General features: G+C 41.2%; 1 protein-coding gene across 3 annotated transcripts; it reads left to right on the forward strand.

Moving 5' to 3' along the window:
- The first annotated feature begins 561 nt into the window (after positions 1–561).
- Positions 562–11286, forward strand: kif3b (kinesin family member 3B). 3 transcript variants are annotated; one of them, XM_031750133.2, is made up of 9 exons: positions 562–703; positions 1771–3273; positions 4360–4461; positions 4732–4854; positions 7307–7425; positions 7708–7824; positions 8632–8737; positions 10376–10587; positions 11009–11286. In XM_031750133.2, the coding sequence occupies exons 2-9, from the start codon at positions 1870–1872 to the stop codon at positions 11112–11114; spliced, it is 2289 nt and encodes a 762-aa protein (XP_031605993.1). In that variant the 5' UTR covers positions 562–703; positions 1771–1869; the 3' UTR covers positions 11115–11286. The 3 variants fall into 3 exon arrangements, with proteins under 3 accessions (XP_031605993.1, XP_031605994.1, XP_031605995.1); XM_031750134.2 differs by having other exon boundaries at positions 574–703; positions 1774–3273; XM_031750135.2 differs by lacking the exon at positions 562–703 and adding an exon at positions 1216–1317.
- The last annotated feature ends 2692 nt before the right edge of the window (positions 11287–13978 follow it).

A 13978-nucleotide genomic window follows, 5' to 3' on the forward strand; every position in this document is an offset into this window, starting at 1 on the left:
GGTGTGTTGACCCAAGGTGAGATCTAAAACCTGCAGGGACACCGGCCCTCGGGGCCTGGAATTGCCCACCCCTGCAGTAGAGGGAAGGACGTCTTTGAAAGTTGCTGAACTTTGCTGGACAAGTGCAAAGAATGAAATGACAATTCCTGCCTAAGGAATTAGGCGGTAATGTACCATACAGGATACAAGCTGTTGTTAAACCTATAAGGCCCTTTGTATCATATTTGATACATGAGTTTCTGAGACCTGAGAGCTCATCAACATGATCAAAACTTGCCATAATTTCAAAATGTTATGGACAAAACTCTTTTTTGTCTAAAAATAACATCGTTGAAAAAGTTGCCAAAAACGCCCAATGTATCAAATGCGATACAAAAAATATATCATCAATATATAATAAAAATATGTCATACACAACATGATATAGCAAAAAAAAAAAAAAATGTGGATTTTGTTATAAGGGTTAATAAATATCTCAGTTCCAAAAAATCTAAATTTTCTGGTTACTTTTTGATGGGTTAGGTCTTACAGGGTTAAACGCCAGAATTCACGTGATCATTTTTGGCCACTTCCAGCACCCGTTCCGTAAATTCTCGAGGAGACGCGCAACAAAATCTGTCCGCTGCTGGTTTGGCAGGAATTTTGCCATCGACGATTCACTTCATCGCAGTGGGAGTTTTGCGTAACCTAACGTTTGTCACTGGTAAGTGTTAAATTACGTTTCTGTGTGGCTGGTGTAAAGTTGTGTTTGTAGGTTTCACGAAATTTCGCGTAGCGATATACTGAATTAATCTTTACATTTGCTAAGAGTGTTAGCCGGGCAGTGCTACCAGATTTGTAGCTTAGGTTACCAGTTTGTTTGCAGTTGCTAGCCTAGTGTTTTGGTCTCGTTATGGGACGTGTTTAACATGAGCTAACGCTAGAAAGCTGATCCGTTAGTTTGACAAATCACGTTTACTAAGGTTTACTAAGCTGCTACCGTAAAATGGACCATTTATCAAATTTCTTTCTAACGGCTGTCATTTAATAATCTGATATTCCAACTTTAAACCAGGGTGAGGTTTCTTCACCTAATTAGCTAAATTCCAGTTAGCCAATTTAAAGTAGTGTCATTGCTATATGCTCTGACAGAACAGTGTATCAGTGCTATTGTTTTTTTCAGTTTGTATGTGAATAGAAAAAACGGTTATTTATTTAAACAACTGTAATGTGTGCTTATGCCTGTTGCTGTGGTATTTTACGGTGATAGCTGGAAAAGTCTTAGGAAGCTTAGTTTTATTATGTGCAAGGGAACGGCTGCTCAGATGTAAGTGCCAGGTAAGCAGTGTCGCTGCCTATCGGTTACCTTAACCAAGTGGGTGTCCCTTTTTGTCCTTAAGTAGTTAAAAATACTTTTGACCTTTCCCGAATCAACTAGAGTCTGAAGAAACAACAGTCATTACCATATGTCCAAAACATCTATATGTTGTCTTAAAGAGACACAAGCTGTTTGAATTAGGACTGGGGTTTAGTTCTTTGTAATACCCCTTTCTAGCACAAGGTAGTGCAGTGAGCCAGTGGAACCATCATCTTCCACAAAGTCGTGCAGAAGTGAGGATATCTAAAAACACATGAAATTTACAGAAGTTAAGCACTAGTACTTATCCTAAATCAAAACACCCGCTTGTAAGCAGTGCCATCTGGTGGCAGAATTTCACTGTAAGAACTTTTAACCTGTGTGATGCTTTAACCATCAGCTGAGATGTAATTCACTGATTGTTTTCACCCCAGCAGTGTCAGATTTGGGCAATCTATTGCTGAAGTGTTACTAAAGCTGCTCTTTAGGAAGACAAGGTGCCAAGCAGCAAGGATTGGCAGGTGCTCCTCACCATGTCCAAGAGCAAGAGCTCAGAGTCAGTCAAGGTGGTGGTCCGTTGCCGTCCTATGAACGAGAAAGAGCGGGCCGCCAAGTATGAGAGTGTGGTGTCTGTTGATGTCAAACTGGGCCAAATTATTGTGAGAAACCCAAGGGAGTCCTCGGGCAACGAACTGCCCAAAATCTTTACATTTGATGCTGTTTATGGTTGGAACTCCAAACAGCTAGAAATGTATGATGAAACCTTCAGGCCCCTGGTTGAGTCTGTTCTTCTGGGATTTAATGGGACCATCTTTGCTTATGGCCAGACAGGTACAGGGAAGACTTACACTATGGAAGGGGTGAGAAATGATCCAGAGAAGAGAGGGGTGATCCCAAACTCCTTTGAGCACATCTTCACACACATTTCACGTTCACAGAACCAACAGTACCTTGTCAGAGCGTCATACTTAGAAATCTACCAGGAGGAGATCAGAGACTTGCTCTCAAAAGATCAGTCACGTCGTCTCGAGCTCAGGGAGAGGCCCGACACAGGTGTGTATGTTAAAGATCTTTCATCATTTGTTACCAAGAGTGTGCGAGAGATTGAGCATGTCATGAATGTGGGCAACCAGAATCGATCAGTTGGAGCCACTAATATGAATGAGCACAGCTCACGCTCTCACGCCATTTTTGTCATCACGGTGGAGTGCAGTGAGTTGGGTGTGGATGGAGAGAACCACATAAGAGTTGGCAAACTCAACCTGGTGGATTTAGCTGGCAGTGAAAGGCAAACCAAGACTGGAGCTCAGGGGGAGAGGCTTAAAGAAGCCACAAAGATAAATCTGTCACTTTCTGCTCTCGGTAATGTCATATCAGCTCTGGTGGATGGCAGGAGCAGCCACATCCCTTACCGAGACTCGAAGTTGACACGTCTGCTACAGGACTCCCTTGGGGGCAATGCCCGCACTGTCATGGTTGCCAACATTGGCCCAGCATCCTATAACGTGGAGGAGACCTTAACAACTCTGCGCTATTCAAACAGGGCAAAAAACATCAAGAACAAACCACGTATCAATGAAGATCCCAAAGATGCCCTGCTCAGGGAGTTTCAGGAGGAGATTGCCAGGCTGAAGGCACAGCTGCAGAAGCGTTCAGGAAAGAAAAAGAGAAGGCGGCTGAGGAGGAGAGCAGGGGAAGGGAGCGATGATGAGGGTCTGGAAAGTGGCGAGACAGAGGACGATGAGGAAGATGGAGACGACAAGGGGGACTACTGGAGGGAACAGCAGGAGAAGTTGGAAAAGGAGAGAAAAGCAATCCTGGACGATCACAGCCTGGTAGCTGAGGAGAAAGCGCGGCTTCTTAAAGAGAAGGAGAAGAAAATGGAAGACTTGCGGAAGGAGAGGGAGGCCGGAGAGAAGCTTGCAGCCAAAGTTAAGGTAAGCAAATATTTAAGTTCCAAGAGTTTCAAGAAGTTTGTCATTTCGTTTGGTGTTACCCAGGCTGAAGCAAATACTGTTTCTCACCAGCCTCTACAGTGCAATAGTCAATACAAATTTTAAAGAGCAGTAAAAAGGCAGTAATAAATCATAGCAATAAATTGGGATAAATAACACAAAATCTAAATACTAAAACAAACTCAAGTCTAAATAGTCATACTCATTCAGGTAGCAGCAGTCCTTTCACAGAAGGGGGTAATTAAATTAAGTAGTGTGCGTATCTGAGGAGTATATTGTATACGTGTGTCTATGCATGCGTGTGTAGATAGGGGTCATCACAGTCTGCTTGTGGATCTTACAGTATAGCTGTGTGAATAGCTGAATGGATGGGGAGAGGGCACAGTCTATTTATCAGTCTCACGGCTTGTGCAAAGAACCCTTCCAGCATCCTGGTGGTTCTGCAGCGGATTATCCTCTAGCTCTTGCTAGATGCCGGGAGGGAGAACAGGCCATGAGAGGGGTGGTGGGAGTCTCAGATGATGGAGGTAGCTCTGTGTATGCAGCGCTGTTTGGAGATTTCTTTCTTGACTGTCTGTTGCCGCTTTGTCAGGAAGCTGAAAACCCAATTGCAGGTTGCAGGGTTCACGCCTAATAGCGTCAGCTTTTCCACCAACTGCTGTGGAATGATTGTGTTAAAAGCTGAGATAAAGTCGATGAAAAGGACTCTGGCATAGGTGTTCTTCCTTTTAGAACTAGCAGTGGCAGCATAGTGTAGTGGTTCACACATTCACTTAAGAAACAAAAGATCCCTGGATGGAGACACAAAGAAGGGTATCCAGTGTGTTAAAAAATAACAAAAAAATCTGTCAAATCAAACATGAGCACCTACGTGCTGTGGTGAACTTCTACTTATCTGTTGAAGCAATTTTGAACAAAAGGAAGCATTCAAGCTCAAATTATTTAAGTTACACTCACAAAAGTTACCATAGCCTCTGTGAGGTTGTACTCGTCTTGTGCTTGGAGTCATTTTCTTTTATCCCTTGTGTGACTTAAAGAGATCTTTTCTTAATTTTTATTTGCATCCAGGCGATGGAGAGTAAGCTCCTAGTAGGGGGGAAGAACATTGTGGATCACACCAATGAGCAGCAAAGAATGCTGGAGCAAAAGAGGCAGGAGATTGCTGAACAGGTATAGTTAAGGGGTTGGCACCAAGGTCAAGTACAAGTGTAATACTTTCTACATTACCAAAACATTACTCTGTTAGCAATTTTCTATGCCATGTACTTATGATTCCAGATTCATCAAATTCCTTGTTAGGCATTTCAGACTTCTTCCACAGACTAGGCACTGATTTAGTACCACATGAAAACATGTTTCAGTCAGTAAATTCTCTTTGACCTCAGAGACGGAGCCCATTAAAAGTTGTGAACACGTGCAAGTTTGTGTATGTGTGTCCAGAAACGGCGAGAGCGAGAGATGCAGCAGCAAATGGAAAGTCGAGATGAGGAGACGCTGGAGCTTAAGGAGACCTACACGTCTCTGCAACAGGAAGTTGACATCAAAACCAAGAAGCTGAAAAAGGTAAGGATGGTTGTCACATTTGCCCAAGGCATTATCAACAAATTTGGTTCACATGGGGATGGAAGAATTCTGAATCGATTCCCAAATGTCAATAGTTTTTGTTCTCATGTTGACACAAAAGAAAAAGAGGAACTGAGTTCTGAGTAGAGATGGACCGATCCGATATTACATATCGGTATCGGTCCGATACTGACCTAAATTACTGGATCGGATATCGGTGAGAAATTAAAAATATAATCCGATGCATTAAATATAAAAAAAAAAGCACCTCACAAAACTTGCCACACGGCGTAACTCGGCTCATAACCGTAGCACGTCGGAGCAGTGTGCATCACGTGATAGAGCGGCTGTGTGTATTTGTAGCCTCGCTACCAAACCAGCATTTCATCTCCGAGGAAGTTATCCCAGAGAGAAGTAAAGCAAGTGTGTAAGTTCATCTCTGAATGTTTGTAAAGCATTCCCATGTTAAGCTTAACAACCGATATATGGAGCGACTGCCTCTCTCTCTCTCTCTCTCTCCTGCCGCTACTTCAATCGTGAAACTGATCAATGATCAGCTGATCGGCTTTTCTGTCGCGAGTCCGTCTCTCTTCTTTGTTTTTGGTCCACTTTGCACCAGAAAGAGGAAACCAGCAGCTGAACAACAGCAGCACGTTTAAGCTTGATAAGCTGTTGTTAGAATGTATTTAATATTACTTTCTACACCAGGATCCTTTTCACGTAGCTGACGGCTGGTAACTGTGCAGGGGCGGATCTAGCAAAGTTTAGCCAGGGGGCCGATAGGGCATGAACAGGAAAAGGGGCACAAAGACATACTTTTCTTTCTTATTCTCATTTAAATTGTCTCGCTTTTAATAAATAATTATCTGAATCTTACACCCAAAGTTTTAATCTGATGTAAAATGTATAGAAGTCCATTACTGTATATAGTAACTGTTAAGTCTAATATACCCTAGTAAGCTATAGTACTTTTTCCTTTGGGAAGATACCATCTGTGCAGTCTGCAATTCTGTTGAAGAAAGATGTTGAATCTATTTAATTATTCTTGAAAAATAATTTAATTCTGTGTTTTTTTTTCACCCTGCATCAAATTAAAGTTGATTACATCGATTAAGCATCATGAGGTGGAGGGTGGGGGTGGTTCCTTTTTTTTTGTTGGGAGTTTGCAACCCTATTAGTTAGGTTGCTTAATATTTCTGCTAAGTACTCTTTAAAATACCAGAATAGGGAGGATGGAGCAGGTTTAAGTTTATTAGATTGATCAGTGTTGCTGAACTATAAAATATTTTGGGTGCAGTTTATTTTTTACACACAGGTATAACAGAATAGCTTTAGTGTTGTTGTTTATTTAAACTTGAGTATGAACTTATACAAAATGCAGCAAGATATTAAAAAAACAGTTTTATTGATTGAAAAACACACAATATCGGATTCATATCGGTATCGGCAGATATCCAAATTTATGATATCGGTATCGGACATAAAAAAGTGGTATCGTGCCATCTCTAGTTCTGAGACTACATTTTTTTTTTTTTAGAGGCTATGATTTTACAATATCAGCCCCTGACATTTAAAATGAATGTAGAAATAGAAATTAATGAAAGTGAAAACAAGTGAAAAGTGTTTTGTTGCTTTGTTACCAAAGATTAATGATGGCGTTGCAGAGTATAGAGTCGTTAATAAACCAGATTGGCTGGGAAACAAACATGATGTCTTTCAATTCAAAAGCCATTTCCCTCATCTCCAGAGGATGGCCGTTTGTCTCTGAGCCTGGTTTTCCCCAGAGTTCTCTTCCTGTTAAAGGGGACCTTTTCCACCCCATCATTATTACCAGATCTCTTTAACCTTGTAGAATTTCTTTTCATTATAATATAAGCACATTGAGATGATTGTGAGCTGACTCAATTGAACTGAAGATGTACAATGCTGTGAAAGTATTTGTCCCCTTCCTGAGTTAGGTTTTTGCATATTTGTTTTACTTAAATGAAGTAATCATTTAAAAACGTTTCATATTTACTCGGGTTATCTTTGCCTAGTATCAAAATTTGTTTGATCTGAAAAATAATTGTGATGAATGTGCAAAAAAACAGCTATATGAACATGTATATGGATTTGGATGGTAAAAAATGTTGATTTTCATAACCTTCATTTAACAAAAATAAATAACTAAATAAAAAGATCAGAATCTAATATTGAGATTGACAGTGATGGCATCTTGTCATCGTAATGACACTGTACGTTGAAGATACAGTGTTTTTGGTTTGTTGGGTAATAAAGTTTCTTGCAAGTAAGTAGGTCAACTGCTATTTTAAGTCGGGTATTGTCTGTGGTGTTCTATTTGGGTTGTTCATTATTCCTCATGACAATCAGGCATTTAAACAAAAATTTTAAGGCTGAATGCTCTAACAGTCTTTTTCTGGTCACTCTAGTTTTCTCTTTCTCTCTCCTCTAGCTGTTTTCCAAGCTGCAGTCAGTGAAGGCAGAAATCCAAGATCTCCAAGAGGCACACATCAATGAGCGCCAGGAGATGGAGCAGATCCAAAACGAACTCACCAGGGACCTCAAACTCAAGTATGGAGTCTGCATATCAGTGTTGGCCTGGCACAAAACTCTGATCAAGACAGTGTGGCATGGCCATCATGTGATCAAGGAGTAACCATAAAAAGATCTTTTTGTGCTTTAAGACTTTTTTCACACTGTAGTGCATGGAAATGAAATATTTAATGAGGAACAGATACATTACGCTCAAATGCTTTCAACCATTAGGCTTCCTGTTTTAAAAACATGTCTCAGTTTTCTTTGTCTCTCTCTGTCTTCCTGTCTGTCTATTAAATGTTCATGTGTTTCTTTCAGGCATCTGATTATTGAAAACTTCATCCCCCTAGAAGAGAAAAACAAAATAGTCAACAGGGCTTTCTTCGATGAGGAGCCTGAGGAATGGAAGATGAAGCCCATCACACGTATTGAGGAGTAAGTCTGGGAATATTCAGAGTGGGTCTTTCCATCTCGAATCATCAAGTTTTTAGAATGTTTTGTGCTTGACTAGCTTAGATTTACCTTTCTTTGTATAGGTTCACAAATAGCGCTTTTCCTCTACTACCTACTCGACTCTGTTTTGGTTGTCCATTACAATCGAGTACCACCCAATGTACGTGGGGTCGTTATAGCAACCCAGCCGCTGGGCTTGTGACGTGCATGCATCACAAACACCACAACAAAGGATCACATTGAGTCGGTAATATACTTGCTGCTCGGTTGGGAACAACACTGTTGTTTTTTGTGTAGCCATTTTCCTCGTTGCAGGGATTCATAAGTAGCAGTTTTGATTCTTGTGAAGGAGACTTAACGAATGACATCACTGACTAGCCAATCGGTGGCATGCAGTCTGTTGATGTCATATTTTCTGATCACTTCAGATTGCTTGGAATCCCGGCCAAGTAGGTACTAAAAAAGTACCTGGTACCAGCTACTGCCACCTAATGGAAAACCTTAAAGCCAAGCCGACCTGACCCTAATAGGTTCTGCTAGAAAAGAGCTAAAACAGACAAGTGTTGGAGAACCAGCTGTGGAACCTGTGCCTTATTAGGAAAGGGAAACTAAAAGTCTCTTCAATAGATGCTGTTTGGCATGCAATTCTAGCAAATGGTGCACACAGTTGCTCATTATAGTGCTGCAGAGCGGGCAACTGATTTATTGTAAAACGCCAAAGCAAGAAGCGAATTTCCCGTGCTGCTTTGTAATACTCCTTTTCTCTCTCTCTCTTTCTCTCTCTCTCAGTGACCATCAGATGATGAGCAGGCCTCGGTCTGCAGTCGGCTACTGGAGGCCCCTCAGTCACCATGCTCGCGTGGCCATGATGTTGAAGCCTGACATGAGATACAAAGTAAGCTTTTCTCCCTCTCCTTTACAGTGTTGTTGTTATTATTATAGTTATCACTGCATATAAAACTGTATTATCCCTCAGCTGTAAAAAGCCAATGGGAACAACAAAGGTTGTGCATGGGAACGCAAGGTATCGTAATTCACCTCACTCTCATACAGGGCTCAATTTGGTCGCATATGCAACCTAATTTCTCAATGGTGCGACTAAAAAACTCGGAGGTCGCACCGGTGCAACCAGCTGTTCGAGGACAAAAAGTCTCCGCAACTCTGAAAGTCTCCGTGTGGTCAACAACAGACGCACATTATGCCTATATGGTGGTCTAAACCAATCAGAGATAGTCAGGGGCAAGACCTCTCTGATTGTCCATGGTCCAGATAGTCCTGTAGTCCTACGCGTGTGTACGTTTGAAAGTGCAGGCAGATAGAGAGAGGTGAGGTTGAATAAAGCGATATTGATTCATTAAATCTGAATTGACTCTACTGCAGAATATTTTTAAGGTGGTTATCTGCTATAAAATGCCAGGCCAGGAAAATCTCCTTCATGTTCTGTGTTTTATTCTCAGTTACTGTGACACAAAGGCATCTGCTGTGATGCTCACACGTCTGATGAAGTCTCACAGGTGTCAGTGCTGATTAATGATCAGAATTAAAATATTTCTGATTGTCTGGGTCAAAGTTGAATCAAATCAAATCGGTACCTTGCAAATTGGAGTTGAATCAATTATAGAAATCAGTGATGATACCCAGCCCTAGTGAGTAGCCTAGCCCCGACAGAAGTAGATGTAGCTGTGGGTAATGAGAAAAGATGAAAAGAACAATTGATAACTTTTTTGTTAAGTTAACGTAAAGTTAAAGTGAACATGTAAAACATTGGGGTTAAGTGATGCGGTTGAAAAATTTGGTTGCATATAACTTTTGTGTTGGTGCTCCTAAAGAAAAAAAGTGCACCATGGCAACTGTGGCAAAAAGTTAGTCTAGAGCCCTGCTCATAGTTGAGAAGAAGTTACCTAGGATTTACAAATTGATACCATAGATGCATCAAACGAGCTTGAATCAAACGTCAGATTTTCTGAAGATCTTATGAATGCGATAATTCGAATGTAGCAGTGTAGGATTTTCAAAGCCATAGATGTGTCTATTGAAAATCTTGGACAACTTCAAATCTGACCCCAAGGTCAGAGTTAGCCTTCTGAAAATCTTATGAATACCAAAACTTAAGAAAAAGATGGTGCAGAAGACTAGGAGGCTGAGGCGTAGCAATGGCAGTTGCCAGTATTTGAAAGATTAATGTTACTGCTGCACAGGTTTAAAATTGAGCTCATTGCAAATACTTTACTGGTTATTAAACATAATGCAATGCATTATATATATATATATATTTTTTTTTTTTCTTCATACTGGTGCTCTAGTAGTTTCCAATTCACAGAAGGCCCAAGGCATGGTGGTTCCTGGGTTGTTCTTAAACAGCTGGTCTTCTTCAAGATCTTGGCAAACTTATACTTACAGGAGTTTGAACTGATGATCTGCAGCTGTTTATAAAAGTCTCTAAGAGACCTTCCCAACTTGTGTAAATCTTCTGACCACATTTGTATATAGCTGAATTTTCCCAGATGAATGTGATTCTGTGTCATTGTTCTAGGCTGAGAACATCATAATGCTGGATATGGACATTCCTGCACGGACCACTAAAGAGTACCAGGAGCCAGTTATCGCCCCAAAGCTGGCGGCAGCTCTGGAGGATGCTCTTCGGGATGAGGATGAGATCGAGGTAGATGCCTCAAGCTTTCACAGCAGCTTGGGACAAATGCTGCCTGCCAGTGCTAGTGGCAGCCTCAAGAAGCCAAAGTCAGGGTAAGCAACAGTACCACAAGTTATATTCACTTTGGAGTGCCACATCCTGTTGTCGGGCTGATGGAATTGGTTAAGAAACTACTGCTTTTTTTTCTTCTTTTTTTTTTTTTAAAAGTATTTAACACCCAGCATGTTGCAACAGCTCTACATTGGGTTGTTGTACAAGAGAATCTCTTTCTCTTTGTTTCATTTCTGTCCAGAATTGTACAACACAAAAGGAAGGAGACGGCAACTTATAGCACTGTTAAGCAAATTTGCATTCAGAGTAAATGATTTACCTTGTTAAATCCTCAAAGACAAAAATTAAGGACTCTGCAAATCTTTGATATGTGACAGATTAACCCTGTAAACAGCATAGAAAAGCTTTTGGTGTCACACCATCGGTGAGTTTAACCCTATGTCAATCTTTTCTCTCCCTTAGACGACCAAGAACAGGCAAGAAGTCAAGTACCCCGACTTCTTCATACAGCCCCTCCAGTCCAGGATCCCCTCTTTATCCCCAATCCCGTGGCCTGGTGCCGAAGTGATGGTTCCTACTGCTGCTGTCACTGCCTGCCAACCTCTGTTTTGCACCTGTCCACATTGGGAATGACCTTTAGAGGATGGGTATTAAAAAAAAAAAAAAAAGACTAATGCTGCTTTTTAGTTTTTAACTACACCACGGTTAACTGATCTCTTGAATACAACAAAACGATAGCAGCTGCGCATGACATTATACTGCACTGCTTTTACAGCTCCCTAGATATTGATGAATGTCAGTAATGTCTTTTTTTTTATATATATATATATATATATATATATATATATATATATATATATATATATATAAAAAAAAAAAAATGAGACCCATCACAATGTTATTAACGTACAGAAAAAGTAATGGTGGGCATAACCTTCCCTTGCACTACTTCATATCTTCCTAGATGTGTGTTAGGTGTCCTCCATGTACTGTAAGTGTGGACATGTGGGTGTGGTAGTGGGGGGAGGGGGCTGAGAGCTCTGTTGAACCTGGCACTAACATACTTGTGTGTGAATGTGGTGTTGTACATCTGGCTGCATGTCTGTCCATCTTTGAATCACTGCCTAAATAGGTTTGTGTTTTCTGTTTTTGTCCATGACTTGTAATTGTGTTGCTTTAGAGGAGCTTTAAGATTGTGTGTGGCTGCATGCACTGGCTTCAGTCTTAAAGGAATAGTTGCACATTTTGCCAAATACACTTACAAAAGAGAAGCGATAAGAGTTTTTACCACCTTTACGCTGAAGTGTGAAGCAGAAAGTGATCGGCTTTAGACATAGCTGGTGAAACTGCCATTTGAATTTCAAAAATTCTCATACTAAATTTTTAATAGGCAGCATGTCAGCTCAGCTGAAAAGGCAAAACTATGCAAGTACAGACATAGAATCTGGTTATTAAATTATAATAAACTAAATAATAAACAATAAACTGAGAGCAGTTAGTCTATTACAATTCCATCCATCCATCCATTTTCTTTTGCTTATCCGGGGCCGGGTCGTGGGGGCAGCAACCCAAGCAGAGAAGCCCAGACCTCCTCTCCCCAGCCACCTCCTTCAGCTTATCCGGGGGAACACCAAGGCGTTCCCAGGCCAGCCGAGAGATATAATCTCTCCAGCGTGTCCTGGGTCTGCCCCGGGGCCTCCTCCCGGTGGGACATGCCCGAATCTATTACAATTACCAAATAAAATTTTGGTGTTTACATTTAATTGTTTCTGGTAAATCCAGTCAACGTAATGGATGTTACTCTGTACAACCTGAATATCTGTCAAATCTAGCTCAGCACAACACAAAAGCAATAAGAACAAGTAAGTTATTAGTCTAGTTGAATTCTCAAGCCAAAAAGAGCTTTTAAGTAGGATCTCACCAAAATGCCCTCCAAAATGTTTTTCTCTTCTGAAACCAAAGGCATACACAGAGCGAAGCCTGTTTGCATGTGAAAATGCGACCAGTGTCAAAAGAGGAAATGCCTGTAGCCTTCTGCTTTACTTCCCTTAACTGACTTGGTAACAAATCCAATAACATCACTTTTAAAGTTATTAAATAGTTACATTTCACTTGTAATGCAGTGCCACAGTACCTTTGCCATACTGTGGCTAACTTTACGTCGTGGTGACTCACAAGCTAGTTGGTAGCTTACCATAAACAATCTGCATCCCTCAGCTGTGATGCTGCATGTGCTGTAGACAGTACTGAAAGGTTTACTAATAGCAGAGTCAGAGCTCAAACTATGTGATGTCACTCTTCCTAAATGAGCACAAACACATTTAAAATGAAATATGTATTGGAAAAAATATACACAACATATTATGACTGAGTAGCTGAGAACTGTTTTTGTTCTTTAGCTGAGCCAAGCTAAGCTTCTTAGTGTGAAATCTGTACGCTACATAAACCACAAGCTGAAACTAACACATAAGCAAACTTTCTCAAATGGTGGACTTTTTCTTTAAGTCTGTGTGATTGCAAGTGTGCAGGCCAGGAAGTAAAGCATGCTCCACACCTGGACTTAGTCACGAGTTGCTGTAATCAGTAGATGCTGTTCTTCCTGAGACACACTAGGGAGGTGGGAAACATGGGGGGAGAGCCCGACACATGTACCCTCTGTGGACACTTTCTAGGTTGCATGACATAGCTTTTGGCCACCAGACCACCAGGCCAGAGATTAGCTTGAACTACAGCCTGAGTCACATCAAAGGTACTGTCCTCAGATTTGTCAGGGTTCCACGGTGCCTTAATCTGCATCCTTAATCTCTGCTCCTTCATTTGAGCCGTGCACACACAGGCCTCCCAGTCTTCGTCGGCTCGTCTACAAATTCATTCCAGGATCAGAGAATTGTTAAGAGCATGAAGTTCAGTCGGGGGCATCCTGGATCTTTTGGATAAGCACCACTGCAAAGTTGGGCAGATGAAGGGTCAACATATTCTTGTGATTTTTATTTTTATCTACCTTGGTATTGGTCTGAGTGTAAAAGAACATTAAACCCCCACAGACTCCAGTGGATCTGAATGCACAAACCATTCCACATTTGCCTCCAGGTGGACAATATGCAGTTTTAACCTTCATGGTTCAGCCTGCCTCTCTGCTGCTCTCTGTTCCCCATACTCTTTAACCGTGAAGGGGTGCGCTCTCCGCTCGCTGCTACCATGCAGGGTTTTCCAACCCACTGTGACATTTCAGCAAGCGTGGGTCAAGTGGCAAATGAAATCTTTTTAAAATGTTTGTGATGTGTGCCGTTTGTGAGTTGAAGACTTGAAAAACCATCAGGACTATGTCTCTAACTATCCCTGTGAGGTCAAAGTAGCCCTAACTCTACCTCTGTGCAATAAGAGTATGTGACTTTTGTTTTTTGAAAATTGTTCTAAGTCATGGAAATCGGG

This window comes from Oreochromis aureus, linkage group 20 (genome assembly GCF_013358895.1).
Source record: "Oreochromis aureus strain Israel breed Guangdong linkage group 20, ZZ_aureus, whole genome shotgun sequence".
Lineage (NCBI taxonomy): Eukaryota > Metazoa > Chordata > Actinopteri > Cichliformes > Cichlidae > Oreochromis > Oreochromis aureus.

What these genes read in the sequence shown, in the direction of transcription:
- kif3b (XM_031750133.2), top strand. Translation starts at nt 1,870, where the DNA reads ATGTCCAAGAGCAAGAGCTCAGAGTCAGTCAAGGTGGTGGTCCGTTGC. An exon ending in AGCTTGCAGCCAAAGTTAAG is followed by an intron (nt 3,274 to 4,359) that starts GTAAGCAAATAT and finishes ATTTGCATCCAG; the next exon opens with GCGATGGAGAGTAAGCTCCT. An exon ending in GGCAGGAGATTGCTGAACAG is followed by an intron (nt 4,462 to 4,731) that starts GTATAGTTAAGG and finishes ATGTGTGTCCAG; the next exon opens with AAACGGCGAGAGCGAGAGAT.